The 23546-nt window shown below is 46.7% G+C and overlaps 2 protein-coding genes across 2 annotated transcripts; one reads left to right on the top strand and one right to left on the bottom strand.

Annotated features, from left to right (window-relative positions):
• The first annotated feature begins 2606 nt into the window (after nucleotides 1-2606).
• LOC135368782 (uncharacterized) lies at nucleotides 2607-4272 on the top strand. The gene is made up of 3 exons (XM_064602301.1): nucleotides 2607-3013; nucleotides 3086-3307; nucleotides 4120-4272. The coding sequence occupies exons 1-3, from the start codon at nucleotides 2784-2786 to the stop codon at nucleotides 4265-4267; spliced, it is 600 nt and encodes a 199-aa protein (XP_064458371.1). The 5' UTR covers nucleotides 2607-2783; the 3' UTR covers nucleotides 4268-4272.
• Nucleotides 4273-18842: 14570 nt separating this feature from the next.
• On the bottom strand, nucleotides 18843-22664 carry LOC135385146 (uncharacterized protein K02A2.6-like). The gene has a single exon (XM_064614323.1). The coding sequence runs from the start codon at nucleotides 22662-22664 to the stop codon at nucleotides 18843-18845; it is 3822 nt and encodes a 1273-aa protein (XP_064470393.1).
• Between the last annotated feature and the right edge of the window lie 882 nt (nucleotides 22665-23546).

Below are 23546 nucleotides of genomic sequence, written 5' to 3'. Positions count from 1 at the left end.
GCCTTCTCGGAGGACAGAGGAAAAACAGTTTCGTGATGTCGAAGGCTCGGGAGTCCACACGAGAGAGGCCTGTCCCTAATGCCCTTCGAGCATCACTCCTCGAGTGTCACTGTTGCCCTGCTTCATACACGGCACGAAACGAAATCTGGGCGACAGATGGAAGATGAGGGTCACTGAAAAGGTTAGCCAGCTGTAGGACTCGAACCCACATCTTCTGGATTGCCGGTCCAGGGCACTACCAACTGAGCTAAGCTAAGACACCTTCTCAGCGACTTCCAAGGGCGCGTCATCTGAAGGTCATCTCAAAGGTCACGTCAAAAACGGCTTGAAAAGTAACTTTCCTTCGAGTACAAGTTACAACAAAAACGTAATTAAGTTACAGTTGCTGTTACACTTTTTAGAAAGGTACTTAGGTACAGTAATTACTAAAAAGTTATTAGTTACAGTAACTTAATTACTTGTAGCTAATTACCTTACAGCTCTGGTCCTCACCTACTTCCTGATCCAGCACGTATCTTCCACATCTTTAGAGTCGCTTCTTGATTTCTTTAGTCTTGCCTAGCGAGAAGGTTGTCCCCCTTCTGGTTGGAAGGTGGCAGCCATAGTTCCACACCACCAAGTTGTCTTCAAAAACTTCTGAACGCATGGTTAATGGTCGTCTCGTGTATTACCTTGAAGAAAACAGATGTCTAGCTCAATTCCAAAGTGGTCTCTGAGCTGCATGATCTACAGCAGGGCACCTGTTGCGTCTGGAGACTCCCATCAAGGAAGCATTTGTTCAAAAGCAACATTGCGCATCTGTGTTTTTACCTCGAAAAATTCAACGATACCACCTGGCAATATGGTATTCTGCAGGATTTCGTCGCTCTGGGAATAAGCGATCGTATGGTTCGCTGCATTACCAACTTTCTTCAAGGACGATTATTTTGGATCCGGGTTGGATCGACTTTTTCTCGTCCATGCATGCGATAGAATGGTTGTCCGCAAGGGTCCGTCCTAAGTGTGACTCTGTTCATCGTAAAGACAAACTCCATAGCAAGGTCTATTACTCCCCCAGTCATGCATTTCCTGTATGTGGATGATTTTCAAATTTCTTTTGGCTCTTCCAGCATCGCCAGGTGCGAATGTCAACCCCAACTTACAATATACAAGTTTGTGAAATGTCCGCACGACAATAGTTTTCAGTTTTCCCCGGAGAAGATCGTCTGCGTCTCTTTTTCAAGAGTGCGAAGTATATGATATGATTCCCGAACACTACACTTAAAATGGGCAGCCACGAAATCGATGTAAAGCTTGCACTTTTGGGCCTTACATTTGTCCTGAAACTGACTTTTCTTCCGCATCTCAAGCATCTCAAGGTAAAGACTCTTAAATCTTAAAAATCTTAAGACTTAAAAGTCTTCTCAAGGTACTTTCTCACCGGTCCTGGGGAGCAGATCGTGACGGGCTCAAGAAGACCTTCTCCACTGCGCTTTCAAAACTGGACTGCGAATGTGCTGTGTGCGGTTCAGTACGGCCATCTACGCTCAAAATCCTTGATCCAGTATACCACCAAGGAATACGTTTAGTTTCCGGAGTTTTCAGAACTTCTTCAATAGAAAATCTATACATAGAATCAAAGCAGTGGTCCTTAGAGAGACGCAGGTTTTACTTCACTACTTCATATGCATGCAGTAAGAATCATAACCCAGCATATCGATTTGTGAAAGATATACAATTCAGAGATCCCTTCTTGAACAGGCCTTCGGCTGTACCCGCTTTTAGCATACGAACGTCACATACAATTGAGCACTATCGCTTTCCAGAGTACAATTCTATGATCGTTGGATCAAGCAAACAATTATTCCATGGCACCCCCTTCCAAAATGTAACACACCCCTCTCCAGATACAAGAAACGTGAAACTGCTGGCACTCTACTGCAAAAGGAATTTGAGGTGCTAAAGGATAGCTTTGGAAGTCATGTAGAATTGTACACCGATGGTTCAAAAACAGTGTCTGTTTCCGGAAAAGTTCTTGTTTCAAAGGATGTTTCGGGGGGTATCGTGTGCCATGGTCACTGGCAGAGTTACAAAGTCACACAGTTTGAACGTCACCATATGTGTCTTTGCAGGAGAAGTGTATGCCATAATTTTAACCCATCCTACAAAATCTTATCAGATCATCAGTCGTATACAGAGATTATTTCAATTCTGTACACACTATCTGTAGCATTCATTACACAAAAGGCCCCAGTGTCCATCGTGCAAGGGGCCTAGCAATCCCTATAGCTAACAGGGCATATCGGTTATTTTTCTGCTCGGTACCCAGCCGTGCTGGTATACCGGATATGAAAATGCCGCTCGAGCAGCCGCTGCTGCCCTAACAGACGACAGAACTCCCTTCCCCATTCCACCACAATATCTCAGGCTATGTTTAAAAAGATGTATCAACAGAAACTCGCAGACCTTTTGCGACCAACAGACAAGCAACAAGTTACACACTATAAAGCCTAAGATAGGCGCTCGTCCGTCATCCAGTCGAGCGTATGAGGTTCTGTACTGTCGGCTCCATGTGGGCACACCTTCTTAAAGGGACAGTCGCATTCTCCGACGTCAATTTCGAAACTAATGCGAATTCTAATTCCTTGCCGAGCACTGAAATGGGCCCGAAAATACCATTTCGATCCGCGGCGTACTTTTCGCGCAATCCGATGAAAAGGAAACCGGAATCCTTGCGCCCTCGCTCTCTAAAAGTGGGAGCAAACGTCACCCGGATAAAGCCAATCAGCGCGCGCCCTGGGTAAATGCGAGCCGCGCGCCTGTTTGGCGATCGCGAAGCGAAGGTAGCAAACATGGAGTCTGAAAACGAGAGTGATGTTTCTCTGTCTGGGGGAGATTCTGACGAACATGTAAGCGGTAGCGGCGACGAGTTAATGCTGGATGATGACCCATACTCTACGGACCCAATGCCTCTGGAACCCGCCGACCATGCACGAGATGTGGCTGCGGCTAACCCGCGGGATGACATTTTCAGGTGACGTATCTCTTTGCATGGTTGCCGTCGGATGTGCGAAACAGTTTAGAATGTTGAAATTGTTGTCGGCAGGTGTCTGTGTGGAGTCTGCGACCCACAGGAGCCCGACGAGCGCCTGTGTTGCCATTCTGTTGCCAGGGTGGTAGAAATGTGCAACAGTGCCGCCGTGCAGTGCATAACACAACACCCATTACTCAGGGACATCTGCCTCCGTAGGGAGCTTCTAGTGGTGTACGCGCCTCAATTCTGCCGCTATGATCAACATTTTAGGCGACTCAATCCCCAGGACCACAGGTAAGCCTGCTGCAGTGCTCTTCCGTTTGCTGTGATTACGACCGTAATGATTTTTTCTGTTTAAATGACCTCCCATCAAGATTCGGAAGGGTAAACTCGGGTGTTGTTGGTAACGCAAATTGTCGAACCTAAAGTGGACAGGGGTTGTATAGAAAAGGGGCGGCTATTCTCAGCAGCTTTTTGGCCTACACAAGTTTGTCCCCCATAAATCATAAGCGTGGCCGACAGCCGTGGAACGACCCAGAATCCTGGTCCAACAATTCCATTAGGAAAAGTGAAGAAACACAGTCGCCTCAGCCAGTCTCGATATGCTCTCAATTATGTCAGTTAGCCATGGCCTGATTGGCAACACAAAACTCTGATTGACAGATATCCAGTGGGAATTCTGAAGGATAGTCTTACAAGTCTGAAAACAGAAGCATTTGAGGTGCCAATAAAGGGGAGGGGGGGGGAGCATGTTACTGAAGAATGTAAGAGTAATATATTTTGGGAGAAATTGGATTTTGCCGGAATTGGAGGGAAGCTGGTTCGGGAGGGAGTTAGCTGTTGGAATCGGGTTCATCCTGAAAGAGGCGGACCATTTTTCTGTTGTACTATGTTGCACACCTGCCAACCTTCCACATTCAAAATGCGGGAGACCCCGGAACTAAGAAAGGAATGCACAGGCTTTGAACTCCAAGGTTGGGATAGTGTCTGTTCTTCTGTTCTGGCCATTGTTTTCCCAACACTGTGGGAGATTTGGCAGGTATGCAAATGCCCACAAGATATAATGCTAAACAAAAAGAAATGTCATGTGGATTTGTCTTTTCCAGGTGCCTGAGGTTCACGGCATACTCGTCATTCACGAGATGGGTCTGGGGATACCTTGGTCCAAGGAACAGACGACAGGTTCCTGGATGCGTTGTCCGAGCCATCAGGAGGGAGTTCCCATCTACGTCCTATCAAGGCTATCAGCGTTAGGACCATCGAAGCAAGGGTGTCCTGACAAGAGAGACAAGCTGGTGCATACTGATGGCTGGAACTGGAGACATGTAGTCGCAAGACAAAAATTTTGCTGACATAGGCACACTTGGTGTAAATGAGCCCTTGGTCATCCCCCTTGCCTCCCATCAGAGGTTTTGGAGGATACTATAGGCGTGTGGTGTACGGATAGGTTTATCCGTACACCAGACACCAATAGTATCCTCCTAAACCTCTGATGGGAGGCAAGGGGGATGACCAAGGGCTCATTTACACCAAGTGTGCCTATGTCAGCAAAATTTTCGTCTTGCAGCAATCTTCGTCTTTTCGTCATTGGAGTGTGGGGGATGTTTTGTCTTGTCACTCTGTATCTCCAGTTGCAGTCAACAGACTGTCTACCCGTCTGTACAACAAAAATTACTACACGTGGCAGTATTAGCTCTGGCATCAAATCCAGACTGTACTGCACTAAGCTAGTGCCGAGATGGGAATATTTTGAATTCTGTGCAGATTTTCAATGCGGTGTAGTGACGGGAATAAAGAATGACCCTATAATTGTATCGATTTATTGTACAGTGGAGTATGACGGAGTGGGAATAACGAAATAGCATAGGTTTATTTGCCTCCCATTATGTATGGGAGGCAAATAAACCTAAGCTATTTTATTATGTTGTGCTGTGGTTCTACATTAATGTGGTGTGAAGTCTGGGCGGTTACAGGTACGCTGTCACAGGGATGTTAGGAGGGTTCATGTTGGCAGATCCATATCTGGTGTACTCATACGCTATGCAAGTCTGTGTCCATTGTTTTCCTCTTCCTGGAATCGGGACGACAACCCCCTTGTGAGATGCGCCGTGAAGTGGGTCCCCAGCACTTGCTTCAGCCATGACCTCCACATCTGAAATATGGCCTTGAGTGTTAACACTCAAAAGAATATGTTGAGGGCCTAGCAGGTACAATAACAAATATAAAAATTACTATGCAAATAAATCTTCCCCTTTGCGGTCCCTATTTCACTGGCACAGTTATTTTCCTGTCGACATTACGTTATAAACGCTGGCTGCTGCATCACACAAGATTCCTTTCACAGAACTCTACAATTTTCAGAGCTCGTACATATCCATTATTTTGTGGGACGTGCAAAAAGAATTGCAATATTTTCGTGGCTTGACAAAACATACCAAATCCAGTTGATTCCGTTGACGTGCTTGCTGCCGCCTGAAATAGAGCCAGAAATTAGCAACAAGGCTGCAGTAGAATACTGATGCAAGTGTCTCGGACGTAGCCAAACACAGATTGCGATGCTTTCACATCCCTGAATGCTACCATCAGGCTTACACTATGAACTGTAGAAACATCCACTAGCTGCAATAAGATTAGAATAATGCTGTCATGTGGGAGTGTTACGTTACTCCTGCATAATACTGGCAACAATTAGCACAGCAACAACACACCAATCTTTTTTCTCTAGAGTACGCGTACTATTGCGTCAGGATGCTGCAATCATTGTAATAATTTGTGTACATTAGTAGCCGGTGTGAATGTGACGTTACAATCGGCGGCGAGGCCAGGTGTTCGCGATTATGTTTACTGTGACAACTGCCATTTTTCATCGCAGCGTATAGCTGTGACCACGCAAAATTGTCACTTACCTCCGTTACTGGTTCCTGCCCTTGTTCCTGATCGAATGTGGTAAGGGTGGTAGGCACTGCGTCAATCTTCAGCCGCTTCTGTTTCTGCCGTAGCCCAAGCCGAACTTGCAATACATCTTCATCAAAATAGGCTTCGTCGGCGAAATGACAGGAACAGACGCGTGAAACATTCAATCCTTGGGCCACACCACAGTAGTGGCTGGCTATCGCTGCCTCCCACTTTCGTTTCGTTTAGCCATTGCGAGGTGGGTGAAATGTAAGCTCGGGATTTGCGTTATAAGTCTTTCTGCACCCGAGCACGTAGCACCGGTTTCCTGGCTGTGACATCGCACGTCAACGGCGTGAAATCCTAGGCCACACGCTATGGTTCAAAGTACTTCAAAGCAAACGCGACAAGACAACAAGAAAAAGGGGCAGCCGCACGCACAGACACACACAGAATCTGCGGCGGGAAGGAGCGCCTCCTGATGGTTGGTTTATCCGGGTGACGTCATCCAGTGTCGGCGCCTTGCGGGGATTGCCGTGCGCGCCGGAAGCGCGAACATTTAAAACTCATTTCTGAGTCAACCAAGTGGATTTGTGCGGAGAAAATTTGCCGGCGTACATTATGAACGACAGGGAACATGACCATAATAGTTCCGGAACACGCTTCCGGATGCGACTATCCCTTTAACACATGGGTATCTCTTACCAGAGGAGGACCCTCCTGAATGCAGTCACAGTGTGGGATAACTCTCAATCCTTCACATCCTCATTCTATGCCCAGCATGCCAGTGTTTTCGGCAACGTCGTATTGTATCATTCAATAGAAACTTCTTACCACTGCACTCAGAGTTTTTGCTGGCGATGAAAGTTTTGTACCCTTTGGGAAAGTGTGCATGCCTTTTAGGGATTCCGGGTTTTTAAAAGATCTATGATTCTAATTCCTATCTAGCATTTATCTCAATTATAGTGAGCACACAAATTTTATATAGGTACAGCTTCGATTAGTATTTGGCGCATTATGGCCTTAGTCCATAGTGTGCCAGTAAAACCGAATCGAAAAAGGTAATAATTTTGATTGCTGGAGTCAGCACCCGTTTCCTAAGTTTTGCGATTACCTTAATCACACACATGCATGTGATCGCATGCTTTTCTATCATATCATTTTTTTTGTTAGCACGTGAACTACGCATAACCTTTCTCTAGTGTCACCAGGTACTAGAGGTGCCTATGTGCATGTCTAGCTTCGCTGTTATGTGGTACAGTTTTATGAGAACCCTAATTTGAAACATGAATTTGGTAGGCTTGCCTACTTACCGCATGCAGAAAGCCATGATTCGTTTCTTATAAAAACTATTTCTATAAGTCACAAATATCTCCTGATATATATTATACCAACATAATTAGGGTATTGCATACTGTTTTTTATGTTTTGGGACAACAGTAGGAATATTTTTTTTTTCTACCACTTCTCGCATGCCTTCGGCCTGGTGATGCAACTTCTACATATCTCCTTTCATGCTTCAAGAGCACTCCATGATGGCGAATAGCAGCAAGAAAACCAGGATATAGATAAAAGTAAACATATACAGGATTGTTCCTATTGGTCATGACCACTCTCGCAAAACGAAAACAGCAAATATGCGTGTCAGTGAATGGCGCCAGGCTCTTGAGGTTGTTGGAGCAGAGCGGGAGACCGCTGTTCCAGACATAATTAGCAGAGGTTTGTGTATTTCTTCTCCCTATGCATGCTGCTTTCCCGCTAACTAATTCTCTACATTTGCATTCCTGACATTGTTCATGAGCCTCTGTTAATATACACCAATCAAATAGCCAGAGTTTAAGGTATGGCTTGAGGCTGCGCAGAACACTACATGATGGAGCACACTGCCATGTTAACACATGGCACGTGACATGAACACGTGAGATTTTTTGTTGTTGTTGTTGTTGTTGTCTCAAGGTTTGGAAATTTGAGGCAGCTACAGGGTAAATGGGATGTGTGCAAATGAAATATAGACAAATATGTCTAGCAGCACCTGCACAGAACTTTACAGCAACAACAATGGCAGCGACGGCCTAGCCCATTTAAAATGAATCAAGTCTAAACTTTCGTCTTTGTTGATTTCATTACTTCCAGTCTAAATTTGTCACTTTCTGCAGTTTTTCTGCATTTCTTCTGTTTTTAGGGTACTTTTCTCTCCTCTGAAGCTTGGCTAGCCCTATTGCTGTCCTAACCGATTTTAACGGCCCTTCAAGGGCCCTCTTTGTTAATGGCCACTGGGCGGACCGTCCTCCGCCGAGACCTTGAAAACCGGGATGGACCTCCAGACTGGTTCTGCCCAGCACGGATTGACAGGAGCCATTCGCCGGTGGATCGGCGGCTTCCGAGCGCAATGCGCGACGACGACCCGTTCCTGCCTTCTTCGAAGGATTGAAATGCACTGCAGAATTGGTCCGATGCCACAGAAATTGGGGACGGTGAGTTACCGTCAGCGGTTACCTTCTCTCCTCCTCAGAATCGCCCTGTGACGCCACCGCCTGATATGGAGGGTGTCGAAGATGGGAAGGACTCTTTCACTCTTTTAACATACCGCAAGAATAGAGCAAAGGGGATGCCAGTTTTTTTCAAGCCCCTTCGGGAATATCTGTCATTTTGGAAGGTGAATCCCAACACTGTGGCAAAAAAGATATGTTCTGTAGCCCAAGAGGAAATCCTGAGTCACCGTTTTAACCGTGACGGAAGCATGTGTGTGTGTATGTGTGTAACTTCTGAAGGAGCAGTAGTAAACCTCATGGGCCTTGAAGGGACCAAACACTGAAAAATAATCCCCATATTTTTTCCCACTGTCGTGCACAACATCATTGTTTGATAAGACACAGAAAGCATTACTTCTCCATTCGGCATATTTTTTACGTATAAATATTTTGGAGACTGCCGGAACATGGACGGTGCTGCCAACGAACGGCGAAAGGGAGAAACTTGGGTTTCGGCAGTTTCCGGTCCAGGGTTCCCAGGGATTGGTCAACCCTTACCACGTGAGAGCTAATTTTATCGAGAACAACGTTGACGCACAGGATCTTACAGCTAAACGACATTTTAAAAATGACGCTCACTTCCATAGTTTCTACGTTAATAAAGCATTCAGCTACTTCGCCGCTACGAGCTACGATCCACTGCGCCATCTGCAAGGCCGTCTGTGATATCGCGTTTATTGTTAACGTCGTGGGTGGTTATGTTGGTCGCGCGAAGCAGAAAGTGGAAGTGAATGACATGTTCGTGGCTGCTGTGCCACGTATTCGAGATACGTAGGTAAGCCTGGTGTAATTTTGGTGTTCGGGGATGCAAAAATCATGTTCGTTCATCTTCGTTTTCTGCCACAAGATTCTATAGGAGAGTGCGCGAAAACGAATGTGGTTCGAAACACTCGGCTATTAGATGCAGCAGTCGTGTCGTGTGTGCTGAGCTCATTTTCCTGCCGATGACTACGAGGAAGATGCCGTAGACAGCGAATTGCGAAGGCGTCCGAAGCAAACTGCCGTTCAGTAACCAGTGATTTTGCTTCACCAAAGTGACGAGTTCATCACAACTCTTTAGGTATGTACAGGCGTCACACATGTATAAATTATTATATAGCGATGACGTATTTCATTTAACTTATGTTATCCTGCTTGTCCCGTACTCAACATTGTCAACATCAACAAATTTAATTTTAGGGGCCTTCCAGTGTTGAAGTGGCGCCAGACTGCTTGGTGTTGTGTAATCCAGGCACTCAAGTTGACATGACAGAAATAGCTGAAAGCAGGTATGCAAAGTCCGGAGATGGAAGGAGTAGATTTGTTAGGTGTTGCAGACTTTGTGGCATTTATGGAGTCTTTGGACAGGTGCAGAACATTAGTACGACGTCAACAGTAGGAGAAGAAACCGATGAGAACTACTAGCTTGTTTGAAGGGTAGAAGAATACTTCCTGTGGGAAATGGTGCATATAGTTACGACTAAGGAACGCTAATTAATTTTCTAGAGATGCATCCTCTACACTTGAATGACCATTGAAACAGTGAAAGTTCATTGTCTTTGGAGCCCCACTACAGCAACTGTTCAGTGTGTGTCACTGCTGCAGTGAGCCATGCACGGTTACCACATCATATTGGTCCTAAATTTGCAGAGTTCCACTATCTCAGACGCAACCGTCATTTCTTTTTATTGCTCTCTCGATACTACCTTCTCAGAGATTAATGTGGTTCTCCATGCATTGCATAGACACTGCATTTTTTTAGTCATGCTTTCAGGTTCTTGTTCTTCACTTGAGAGTTTGCAGCCATCACGCTGTCTTCTGTGTTTGCCCCTATGTATATTTATAACGGTATACCACATCAACATGCCAACAACCTACCAACAATAACCAAACAACCTTGCCTAGTCCTACTTTCGGATGGAAACTACATGATGTGGTAACATCCACATATATAAAATTTTAGTCGACGGAGATTTGCTGTTTTTGTACGACCTTTATTGTACTTTTCTTTCGTCTCACTTAGCATGCATGAAGAAAAGTCCAATGATTCATTAAGATGACAGGTCACTGTTGGATCTGCAGCATTATTGTTCCTGTAATCTTTTCACCACCAGAGAATACAAAAGTGCACAAATGGTAAAATATAACTAGCTTGTTAAATTCAAAAGGGAAAGACGAAACTATTAATACTTCTCTTGTTTATTTTGTTGCAGGTTTTACAACTCTATCAAGTACGTCAAAACATCAGAGGGCAGGAAGTCCTACTCTCTTTCTTAAATCCCTGGAGAATAAAAAAGAAAAAGATAGTTTGAATTGCGACAAAGTGTTGCATGTGCTCTTATATTATATTTCAATTAAATGTTACACAGCGTTTGTCGTGTGCACTGAAGCAAATTTCATTTTACAGGGCTGTCAAAAGTACTTTGCAGAAGTACATCTCAATTACAGTAACAGAGAACTTATGCAATAAATTATTTAGCCATTTTGGAGTACTATTGCCCACACCAATGCTGCACGGTTAACTTTAAACTCAGATCAAGGGTTGCTAATACCTGAAGTCAGCCCTCAAGTCCTTCTTTACAAGTGTTAGTTGGTGACATGATAATGAATCAGTTACAAGTACTCCTTTTAGCAAGACAGAGTTAATTAAGTGTTAAATATCCATCTTGGTTCAAATATTAATTGGCATTTGGAAACCTGGTCAATAAGAGCTATATTAAAAGGTTATGAACACAATTCATCTGAATGACACTGATGAAAATTATCTTATTTGCTGATATATACAAGACATGAGTATAACCTACAAATACAGCTACCTTTGTATGTGCTTGCGCGCTAGGAAGACAGACAAGGACATTGCCAGGACATTGCCAGGAATCTGTTGCTGCGTATGATGCATCATTCCTTACTGGCATTGTGACACAGGTACTGATAGAATTGGAGTTAAAGGCGTGAACCACAGGATAAGACCAAGGCACACCGCTTGAGGAAAGCACATGAAATGCAGCGCAACAAGACCCGCGACGAGCACTCATAAAAAAGCCTGCCCAAAACAAGGACTTCACCAGGTTCGCGAGACAATTCTATTAAAAATACTCGTCCCATCCTACAAATTGCAATACAAACGCGATAACCCTTATTTCTTAAACGAATATTTCACGCAATAGTACATAAATTTATCACTCGAGTCACACGAAAAGGCAACCACAAAGAACTTGCTTGTCAAGTCGGATCCCAAACATATCACTCACTGGCATTTTTCACATGCACACGCCACGAGCGAATACCAAAAAGTATCATCACGACCACAAAAATCCGTATTATTTATCGAAGTCAATAATTATCCAACCATCGTCAAAACGCGGTACAGACATATATACGAACGCTAAACAATAGGCCTTCGTTCCGGATGTAATAGGATATCGCCAGTCGGCCGTCGAGAACCTAAAAAGAAAGCGCATCAGGAATGCATGTTGTCTATACATCGAAGAAAATACGGTGCCGTGGTTTTGCGAAGCAGGTATATTACTCGATTCATTTCATTTTACTTTGATTCGATTCCACCCATATATTTTGCAAGAATACGTACCGTTGAGTGGAACGTGTACGCTATGAGAACATATATGTATGAGAACATCATACGCTACATGCCGAACCTCTCATCATTTTTAAACCAGACCACTACCCTTCACGATGACCATTCACTAAATAGGTGAGTCGCTAATGACTCAAACAAAATAAAATAATCATTCCAGCATCACTGACTGCAAGCTTGGGTACCCAACAGAGCAGTGCGCGACCATCAACACCACGCCTAGGGCTCACCTTATACACCCTAAGCCTTTCTGAATACATTTTGCTGGCGCTGGAATAAAAGACTTACCGCGAGGATAACCACCTGCTGCACGTCGTATTTTTATAACAGACACCAACAAAGTATCACTCACGTAGGGAATGACAACAACAACAACAACGGCAGGGTATTTTATTATTATCTCTTTTTTGTAGTGATTTTGTCAGTTTCAAGAGTTCATTACTTTCTGCGAGTGGTCGAAAACTACAATATCAGCTCAGCTGCTGTTTAAGTGATAAAACAGTGTGCCAGAACCGCGTCCCCACGCGAGCCGCACGTGGGCCCGTTTTCGCGGGTTGGACACGCTGACGCAACGACGCGCGCGCGATGCGTTAACGATTCCCCTGGTGAGCGCACTGTTTTATCACTTAAACAGCAGCAGAGCTCGAGCACAAGGGCGTGTAATTTTTCGCTGCTCCTTCCTCCCGAGAAAGCCGATTGGTACAGCTGAATAGTGTTCTATCAGGAGAAGTGGGTTTGTATGTTTGTTAGATGTTGCTGGGTGCTCGATATGTTGATGAAGTAAGCTGTTTGTAGGTATGGGTATTTGAGCAGAAATGCTGGTATCTGAGCATGGAGTAGAAATTCCTATAAAGCACGTCTCGTTGTGCATCCCTGAGCTGGTGTGTGTGTTTTCTTCTTTTTTCTGATTTGTGACGTCATCTTTGCATGTCTAGACTTGTTTAGCAGTGTGTTCCTTGTTGCAATTTTCACCCGTAAAAATTCTGCGTACCTCGTATTATGCTGCCCGAGTAGAAGTAATTTTTCCGCGTCGCTTAAGGGAATTTGTGTGTTCTTGTCTTGTGCTTTGTTCACGCAGGAACAATGCAACTGTGTGTGTCGCACTATGCAATAATTTTCTTATAGCAGAAGTGAGTATGTTTGTCTCACTTTATTAGCATGTGCTTCCGTTTTTTGCAGTCATAGCTTTTAGAGCAAAAGTGCGTGTAATTTTTCGCTGCTCTTTCGTTCTTTCACTGCTTTTATGCGGGAGAAAGCCACTTGGAAGAGGTGAATAGTGTTATATCAGGAGAAGTGGGTTTTTTGTTTGTTAGATGTTGCCGGGTGATCGATATGTTGATGAAGTAAGCTGATTGCAAGTGTGGGTATTTGAGCAGAAATGCTGGTATCCGAGCGTAGTATAGGAATACCTAGCACGGCACCCTCAGTGTAAATTAATTATTTTGGACGTGAGTCTGCTTTACTGCATGACAGGATCCCGTAGGCTGAAATGGGAAGAGAGAAAAACTTGGAGCGCTTGATCGATAGTAATCCAAGTAATAGCGCAATTATAGAACATCTTCCACAATGAGTAGAATTTTAAATGCTCCTCAAATTATAGTTGAGCAGAGTAGTACGGGTTTTTCGTGATAGTTTTTTCTAAACTGCAACGCAAGTGTGAAAATTAATATTGTAGGAATTCAATCACATCATATATCTGTCCCCGTAACGGCGTTCTGTCTAGTCCTCCGTCGAGCCCGAATGGAACTTTGCCCCCAGGCTTTCGCGCCTCTTTGCTCGCAGGTGTAACCTCAGACAATGAGCATATATGAGCATAGAAAAGGTTGTGCTTCATGCATTACATAACCCCGGTGATAATGCTGAGTGTTCCAGGGTCTCAATCATTACTTTAAACAGCAGTGGTAGTTTACTGCTGTTATGATTCTAATGATTGAAAGTACCAAGGGTGTTTTCTGAGAAGTCTTTGGGGTGAAAATGCTTGTAGAGGAGGTGGTGTCCCTCTACATGAGTCCTGACCGGCGATGATGGAATGTCCCAGCGGGCAGATGGACGTGGCCTCAAGCTAGGACGGTGCCGGTAGAACTGCTGTGCCAGCGCCGTAGCGCGTGCAGCAGAGGCACGTCGTCATCGTCGTCACCGTGCCGCCACATCACTCCCCCCCTCAGACGAGGAGCGGTGCATGCGGTTCAGATTCGCGTCGATACCACGAAGAGGAGAATGAATGACGGCTCGTAGATGGTGGACGGCTGGGCATACGCCTTGTGCTTGTGGCTGTTGATGCAGCAGCAGCGGGGTGGCGGGAACAAGAGTGCTGCGATCCGGGCGGGTTCCAGTGATGAGATGAATGATGAGTGCTTGGATGCTTGAGTCCCTGCTGAGTGCGTTGAGCCCTTGTTGAGTGCGCTGGGTGCTTGTTGAGTGACTGCTGTCGAGCGTTGACTGTTGCTGTGAGTGCTGATTGTTGCTGGGTGAGTGCGTTGCTGAGTGGGCGACAGTACCACGACCGGTACGACAGCATGAATGCCGGTTGCCGCCAGAGAAGTGCCGGGGAGGATCATCATGAAGCAGGTGGAGGCCGGAAAGTCAGCTTACTGTGGTCTCCCTGCGGGTCCCCGGTGGAACAGTGGTCCCAGTGCGCCTTGCCTGCTAGAGGGTGGTTCGCTGCTGGTTCGCCGAAGAATTTAGGATGCTGAGTGGCCGAATTACGCCGAACATGATGTTCGTTGTTCGGGTCACCAAATGTAGAGGAGTGTTAGCTTCCCTCGGAGACAGAATGGCAGAGACTGGTCGATTAGGGATTGCTAACTTTAATTAAAGAAAGAACATCATACAGAGACGGTCCAGGGCACGTCTACCCCACCCTGAGGTGTCTTCCAGTGTTGTTTGCCGCTCGTTCGCATCGCTTGTGCGTCCGTAGAACCAGTTTCGGTTTCGATTTCGTTTGGTTCTATTACAATTCGGCCATCCTATTCCCGATCGTCCCGATCGAACGGATTGTCTTCTGAATCACTGTCAAGGTCATCTCCGACCCATCTTTTTAGTTTATCGATAGGTGCGACACCAGTGTAGTAACGGCTTGTCCGCTGATTTTCTGGCAAGTCTTCAATGCGGTAGCGGTCATGAGGTAGCACCTCGGATACGATGTAGGGTCCCTTGTATTTCTCGGACAACTTTGTTGATTCTCCACTTGGAGGAGGATCTCGCTGTACGACAACCAAATCGCCATGCTGAAGTGTATCCGCCATTCGCCTTCGCAGGTTGTACGCTTTTCTCTGTCTACCCTGGTCAGCCCGGAAATTTGCAAGTGCTGCTTTTCGTCGCTGCAGTATGTCGTCATCAAAGGTCTCCTTTAGGCTGTCATCAAGCGGATCGCCGTTGAATCGTCTAGGACGAAAGTTGAACAAAAGTCCAAACGGCGTTCTTCCAGTCGCCTTATGGATGGTGCTATTAACTGCATACTGGACCTCTAGCATAACGTCATCCCAGTCCTTCCTGTCGGTGTCTTGACATGAGCTAGCCAATGAGGAAGTGATTGTACGGTTCACTCGTTCAACTTGACCGTTTGCTCTTGGCGTTGCAGTCGACGTTTTAATGTGGCTGATACTGTGTTTCTTACAGAAATCTTCGAACACTTTCGCAGTGTATGAGGAGCCTCGGTCTGTAATGACACGATGAGGGGCGCCAAAAAGACCAACTATGTCCTGGAGAAACTGTACAGCTTGTCCTGCAGCTGTGCTCCGCACTGCGCGTAGGACGGTGTACTTTGTAAATCCATCCACGGCTTCTATGATGTAGCTGTTCCTTCTCTTGCTACGAGGAAACGGTCCCAAATGATCCATGTGGATCGTGTGAAAAGGTTCGTCGACCTTTTCGATAGAATGGAGGTAGCTCGGCTTCTTGCCAGAAGGCACTTTGTGGTAGAGGCATTCGAGACAGCATGCCAAATACCTCTTGACGTACCTCTTCAACCGCGGGAACCAGTACTTCTCCTTTAGCTTCTATAGAGTCTTATCAAGCCCAAAGTGTCCCAAGTCATGATGGCATCTTTTTACGACCTGCCATCGAGCGTGACTAGGTACCACCCATAGCAGTTTCTCTGGTTGATTCTTCTCGTTCACCTTTCGGTACACTCTTTGTCCCTTCAGAGCATACTCAGAATGCACTGTAAGGTCACTTTTCGAGAGATTATCTCTCTTTTCTAACTGTGCCTTAAGGTCTCTGATTCTGGAGTCGGTCGCCTGCGCCGCTACTAACCAGTCGTCCTCGGTTATCATTGTAGCCAGTATCATTCCATTTACGGGCTGCAACGTCTCTGGATCTCCGGTAGGCGATCTACGTAATGCGTCCGCATGGGCCAAAGGTGATCCCGGTCTGTGCTCCGTGTCAAACTTGAACTCCTGTAAGCGCAACCACCATCGTCCAATGCGTGGCAGCAAACTGCGCTTCGTCATGGTGCACCGGACTGCATTACAGTCAGTCACCACGGTGAACTTGATTCCAAGGACATAGACGCGAAACTTCTCTAGAGCCCAGACGATTGCCAAGGTTTCGAGTTCATGAGAATGGTAATTTCTCTCTTCTGTTGTGGTTCGTCGGCTAGCGAAAGCCACAGGATGAAATCTCTCATCAGTTTGCTTTTGCATGAGAACTGCACCCAGGCCGTCCTGGCTTGCATCAGTATGGACCTCAGTCTCTGCATCCTGAGCGTAGTGTGCGAGAACTGGTCGTTCTGTGATGGCTAACTTCAATGCTTGGAATGCTGTTTCCTGTTCGTCAGTCCATTCCCAAGGTACATTCTTCGCCGTCAGTTTGGTCAAAGGCGCGGCCACGGTAGCGAACCCCTTGACGAAGCGTCTGAAATAGCTTGTGAGTCCAAGGAACTGTCTCACGCGATGAACATCGTTCGGTCTCGGAAAGTCTAATATGCTCTCCAACTTCCGTCTTCCAGGCCGAATACCACTGGCAGAGACTTCGTAGCCAAGATAGTCTACTTGATCTTGAAGAAAGGAACACTTGCCCAACCTGAGCGTCAGTCCTGAGCTTTGTAGCACTTTCAGTACTTCTTCGAGATGCTGAAGACCCTCTTCAACGCTAGTGGACGGAATAAGGATGTCGTCCATATAAGCCAGTGCTATTGAATAGCGCATAGGCCCCAAAACACTTTTGACCATTCGCTGAAAGACTGCTGGAGCGTTCGACAGTCCAAAGGGCATTCGGACAAACTCATAATGACCATCCGGGGTCACAAACGCCGTCTTCGGCTGCGACTCACTTGTCATTTTGATTTGATAGTATCCCGATGCGAGGTCTAAGCTCGTAAAGTAGTACTGTCCTTTCAGCCTCTCTAACTGATCATCTATCAGTGGCAATGGGTAGCGATCCGGTTTTGTGATTCGATTCAGTGCGCGGTAGTCTACACACAGGCGATAGTCACCCGTCCTCTTCCGCACGAGCAGAATGGGACTCGCATAAGGAGAGGTGGAATCCACGACGATCCCTGCACTTCTCAGTTCCTCTACAAGTTCCCTCACTACCTCTCGCTCAGATGACGACAGTCGATATGGTCGAAACGTAACGGGAATATCAGTTGTGAGCTCCAATTTCATTTCGACTGCATCCGTGCAACCAATCTCAGACACCTCCACGGCAAAGCAATTTCGGTACTTTTCAAGGAGTGTTAGCAGGTTGTCACGTTGCTTCGGCGGTACACATGGTCCGATGTTGACCTGTGAAAAGTCTACCAGGGATCTTTCACAACACAGGTTAGACTTCAGTTCTTCGACGGGTTCTCTTGTTTCTGTGCAAGAGTCTCCTCTAACCACCACTTCGTTCTGACGTATATGCAAGTCCCGTGCTGATAAATTCATCACTGGCACACAGCTTGAATGTGTGTCATCGATACTGATCACGCATCGAGGAATACAGCTTTCAGAATTAGCCTGTCGTCGAAACTGAGCCTCTGTAAAGACGTCTCCAGCCGCTACGTCTGGCGGTGCTTGTAGCTGCACAAAACCTACGTACCCAGATGGTATAACGGTTGCCTCTGCTGACCACAAGTTGACACGTCTTTGAGGAAGGTCTGGAATTTTCATGTTCATCAGAGATTCTTCATCTGCGTCTAGATTTTCTGTCAAAGGCTCTTCGAAAACCCTTACAACGTTCCTGCGGCGGACAATCGTGATGTGCTTCTGTTCGATAAATGGATGTCCTATCAATAAAGGTATTCTCTGAGCGTCATCTGACACTATATACACATCTACTGCTGCAGTTGCCTGGTCTACTTCAAGGGAGACGCGTGTTTCCCCGAGAGGCACGATCTGTCCTGAGCCGTAGCCGTTGATCGTATATGGCTTGTTAAGCTTCTCGTATTTCAGCTGCATGCGACTGGCGTCACTTTCACGAAGTGTAACGCACTGGCTACCCAAATCAAGGTATGATCTAACGCTGTTCCCATTTACCTTAGCTTTCATAAAGTACTTTGCGTTAGACGTCTCGCTGCCAGTCTCCATGATGTGCTGAGCAACATCTTTACCCTTCGCAACGCTAGCTTCCTCTGGGCACTCCTTAGTTAGATGTCCAGGTTTGTTGCAATTTCCACATCGTTGCTTCTGTCACACGTGGTGCAACTCTTTATTCGTCGTCTTTCTCTTTGCCATCTCGCGAGCCTATACAGAGCGCTCGTCGTCGTTAACACCATTACATCTCCCCTTTCTCAAGTCAGTCTAAAAGAACCCAGTCAACATTACACAAAAGATATTTTGTCCTAAAACTCAAAACCCAAACTCTTCCTTGACTCTTCTTGAAATGTCCTTGCATGATACGGAGCCACAGATTACTCTTCTAGGGGGTATCTCCGAGGGCTTCGACGTTGTCTGGTGCTTCGACGAACTGGTACTGACTCCGTGGCTGGACCCGACCGTGGTTCGTTCTCGGGAGTGGAAGCAGGTTGCTGCTGCTGACATTGCGATGATCTAAGATGCTCCCGAGTACGACGAAGCTCAGCACCGTCGCTCGTCCTTATGATGTAGGACCTTGGTGCCCCGGCGGACCCCACAACTGTTGCTGGTGCCCAAGTCTTGACTTTGCTGTTGTAGGCTGTCACTGGACTATCCGGCAGCAGTTGAGGCAGCTGTCTAGTTCCTCTGTTGTAGTAGACCTGCTGACGTTGGCGGAGATGCTGAAGCCGTGATACCACATCCTTTGGCTGTACCAGGCTTGGTTGCAGACATGCTGAATGTACCGGAAGAAGTGTCCGGGTGCTCCTTCCCATCAAGCGTTGTACTGGTGATTTTAACACCTTGTCCCGCGGAGTATTTCTCCACTCGAGCAGAGCAGTCTTGAATTCTGTGCTCTTATAGTCGTACTTGCTTAGTAGTTTCTTCGCTTCCCTCACTGCTCGTTCAGCCATGCCGTTAGACCTCGGGTAATGAGGGCTAGAAGTAATGTGCGTGACTCCGAGGAACCTCATGCCTTCTCGGAACTCATGGCTGCCGAAAGGTGGGCCATTATCGCTCAGAAACCTTACTGGAATTCCATGCGTGGTGAACACGTCTGTGCATATGGCTACCACCTCTTTCGCTGTAGAACGCTTTAGTGGTTTGACTTCGTAGTAGAAAGAGTAGTAGTCCACAAGGATCAAGAACTCTCTTCCACCCTGGCTGAAAAGGTCAGCGCCGATAACCTGCCATGGCAACTTAGGGAGTTCATGGCTTATCATAGGAAGTCTCTCGTTTCGTGGTCGATGCTTCTCACATAAAGCGCAGTTTCTTGCTAGTTGTTCAATCTCAGACGTGATCCCGGGCCAGAACATGACGTCCCGCGCTCTCTCCTTCATCTTTTCTTCTCCACAGTGTGAAGCATGCAACAGCTTTAGTGTGATTTGCCGCATTCCCTTTGGGATGATTAGTCTGTTGGAACGAAACAGCAGACCATCCTGCGCGTGAATTTCTTCCTTGTAGGTCCAGTACTGACGCACCTCGTTGTCAACTTCGTTTTTATTGTTAGGCCATGCTGTTTCGACGTATTTTCGGATCTTCTGCAGCTGGCTATCACGTTGTGTCGCTCGCGATATTTCCGCTATTTTTTCGTCGGAAACATCGAGGTATTGAAGTACGTTTACATAGAAGTGCTCCTCTTCTCTCAGGCATTCCTGCTTCGGAAAGCGTGATAAAGCATCTGCAATGAACATTTCCTTTCCAGGTTTGTATACAACGTTAATCGGGTATTTTTGAAGTGCGAGCCTCATTCTTTGTAGACGAAGTGGACATCCGTGGAGAGGCTTCTTGAAAATGGCTTCCAACGGCTTGTGGTCGGACTCGACCTTTACGCTGGGTTGTCCGAAGATGTACTCGTGGAACTTCTCGCAGCCGTGTACAATGGCGACCATCTCCTTTTCAATTTGTGCATATCTTTGTTGAGTCTCCGTAAGGGAACGGGAGGAATACGCAACGGGATGCCCTTCTTGTGTTAAGACAGCTCCAACTCCATCCTGGCTAGCGTCGACTGAGAGCGTCACAGGCTTGTGTGCTTGAAAGTACGCTAAAACCGGTGCCTTCGTCAACGCTTCGCGTAGCTCTTTGAAGCTGTCTTTGTGTCTGGTTGACCATTCCCAAATTGTATCTGTTTTGAGCAGTTCACGTAGCGGTGCCGACACTTGTGATGCATTGGGGATGAATCTTGACACGAAGTTGATCATGCCCAGGAAGGTACGAAGTTCCTTGACATTTGTTGGCTCAGTAACGGCGAGAATATCCTCGACTCGCCTTGGATGCACAGCAAGTCCTTCTGACGTGATCATTTGTCCCAAGTACCGTACTTGCTGTTGAAGGAAACAACATTTCCTGATGTTTAGTTTGAGGTTTACATCCCTGCATCGCTCCAGCAGCCTCATAAGGCGTTGATCATGCTCAGCCTTGGTCCCTCCCCAGACAAGGATGTCGTCCATTACGACATCGACACCGTCGAGATCCTGTAGGACCCTGTGCATAGCTCGCTGGAAGACTTCAGGAGCTGTTGAAATCCCAAACGGCATCCTTAGGAAACGGTATCGCCCAAACGGTGTGCTCATAGTACAGATGTATGAGGAGTCCTTGTCGAGCTGAATTTGCCAAAAGCCAGACGATGCGTCAAGTGTCGAAAAGTACTTTGCCTTTCCCAGACGCGGCGCGATATCTTCGAGTGTCGCCATGGGGTAGTGTTCCTGAAGGAGCGCCTTGTTGAGATCTGCGGGATCAAGACAGATCCTGACCTTATCTTTCTTGACCACGACCACCATGTTGCTCGCCCACTCGGTAGGTTCCGTCACCTTGGCGATTACTCCGTCGGCTTCCATGTGGTCGAGTTCGCGCTTGACTTTGTCTTTCAGTGCAACGGCAATCCGCCTTGCTGGTTTTACAACTCCTTTTGCATGGGGTGTTAACTTCATGTGGTACTGTACCCCTTTTAGCTTTCCAAGGCCTTCAAAGACGTCCCGATAAGGTTGTGCTGGTCCGTACAAGTGATGTTCGTCGCTTGTTTTTGTAGCAACTGCCGAATGCACAGTGCGCTGGATCAGACCTAGTTCTTCCGACGCTTTCCCACTCAGGGTAAGCGGTACCTCTTGTGGTACGACGAAGAACAGCACCTTTGTGCTTTGGCCGTTACATGATGCTTGCAGAGGAATCCTGCCTGCGGCCTTTTGCTTGAAGCCAAAGAAGGTGTTCAACGTAACGTTGCATTTTGTAGTCTTCTTGTTAGTGACTTTTCTCAACTGTCCGGCTGAGATTACGGAACAATTGGCACCAGTGTCTACTCTGCAGTTTAGTTTCACGTTCTCGATCGTAACCTCAGCAGACCAGAGATCGCTCGATGCGACGTTATTTACGGACAGCATTTGCAAGAAGTAAGTGTCTTCTTCACGTTCCACTTCAAGGACCTGTTTTGCCTTCGGCTTCCTTCTATATTTCTTTCGTTGTCCTTTGCTTCTGCACACACTGGCGAAGTGGTTAAGTTTACCGCAACTCTTGCATTCTTTACCTTGCGCCGGACATGCATCTTTATCGTGCGTATATCCACACTTCGAACAAGTTCTCGTTCGCTTCGTGACCGCGTGAACGTCCTTCACTTCATCTTTTTCCTTCTGGATATCCTCAAACTGCTGCTTGCTGAGCTCTCTCATCCGACATGTTTCTATAACCTTCTCACATGACGGATTTTCCGAGATCAGCCTTTGCTGAAGTTTCTTGTCGCGAACTCCAAGGATTATGCGGCTACGCAGCATGCGTTTTTCCAAGGTCCCGAACTCGCAGCTAGCAGCGAGTATCCGAAGCTCTGTCAGCCACTCGTCAAATCGCTCCCCTTCTTTCTGGTTTCGCGATCCGAACAGAAATTCGTGGTACGTTAAATTGAGCGTCGGTTTGCAGTGCTCTTCCAGTTTCTGGATAAGCTTGTCGACATCGTCACGGTCCGCTTCCGTTTCAAACTGTAGCGTATTGCATATCTTCCTGCCTTCTTCACCCAGTATAACCAAGAAGGTCGCGGCCTGAACTTCCTTTGGCTGCGCCTTTAGATTTGTCGCTGTAGAGAAGAGTCTAAACTCGCCTTTCCACAACTTCCAAGCTTTCCAAAGATCGCCGGTAACATCGAGTGGCTTGGGCGGAGGCAGGATACTTGTCATCGTTGCTGGTACCAACGTTGAAGTCATCGGCGTAGTAGTCGTTTCCATTGCGAACTTCTGCCAGCTAGGGCTAATCCTTTCGCTTCGAACGCTGGCCACGTCGTTGACGTAACACCGCTGCCACCATGTCACACGTGGTGCAACTCTTTATTCGTCGTCTTTCTCTTTGCCATCTCGCGAGCCTATACAGAGCGCTCGTCGTCGTTAACACCATTACAGCTTCTTCGAAGGTTGTGGGCATTTCGAAGAAGTATGGCCAAAATCATTGCAGTTGTAACATCGCGGACCTTTCTTCGTATCGGAAGCCTGAGTTTGCGACGCTTCATCAGAGCCAGTCACATCTTCTCGCTTTTTCGTCGGCAGATTTGCTTGCTTTGGGCCAGCCGTAGACTTCATACCAATTAGCCTTTCTTCGATGCGCTTCAAAGTACAAAGCAGGTCCTCTGGACGGTTAAACGTGCTCGCGCCCAAGGCTGGGATGCTGTCTTCTTCACCAAGTCCTGTTATAATGTATTCAATACAGGCGCGGTCATCAAGCTTGCAACGTCGCGCTTTTGTCAGTTTGTCGTAGTAGTACTCCTCGAGGGATTCATTTTTCATCTTCCTTCGGGACTCCATTTCTCGAAATCTGCGCTGAGCACTCGCGGTATCGGGGAATGCTTTGCAAAGTTCTTCCTTCCATTCATCCCATGTGTTGAAGGGTGATGGCACCCCATCGTATCAAGTTTTTGCGACACCTTGAAGTTTCAGAAGAGCGTAACAGCATTTCTGTTTGTCGTTCCAGTCGTACGCTCCTGCCAAGTCATCAACTTTCCGAATCCATTCCTCGGCTGTAAGCGAAGTGCTTGTTGTTGGGTTGAATGCCGGTACGAGCCTCCCGCT

The sequence above is a fragment of the Ornithodoros turicata genome, chromosome 1 (assembly GCF_037126465.1).
Source record: "Ornithodoros turicata isolate Travis chromosome 1, ASM3712646v1, whole genome shotgun sequence".
NCBI lineage: Eukaryota > Metazoa > Arthropoda > Arachnida > Ixodida > Argasidae > Ornithodoros > Ornithodoros turicata.
Note: the sequence above shows the minus strand (reverse complement) of the source record. Positions and strands in the feature narration are given on the sequence as shown.

What these genes read in the sequence shown, in the direction of transcription:
- LOC135385146 (XM_064614323.1), bottom strand. Translation starts at nt 22,664, where the DNA reads ATGACAAGTATCCTGCCTCCGCCCAAGCCACTCGATGTTACCGGCGAT.
- LOC135368782 (XM_064602301.1), top strand. Translation starts at nt 2,784, where the DNA reads ATGCGAGCCGCGCGCCTGTTTGGCGATCGCGAAGCGAAGGTAGCAAAC. An exon ending in CCGCGGGATGACATTTTCAG is followed by an intron (nt 3,014 to 3,085) that starts GTGACGTATCTC and finishes TGTTGTCGGCAG; the next exon opens with GTGTCTGTGTGGAGTCTGCG. An exon ending in CTCAATCCCCAGGACCACAG is followed by an intron (nt 3,308 to 4,119) that starts GTAAGCCTGCTG and finishes TGTCTTTTCCAG; the next exon opens with GTGCCTGAGGTTCACGGCAT.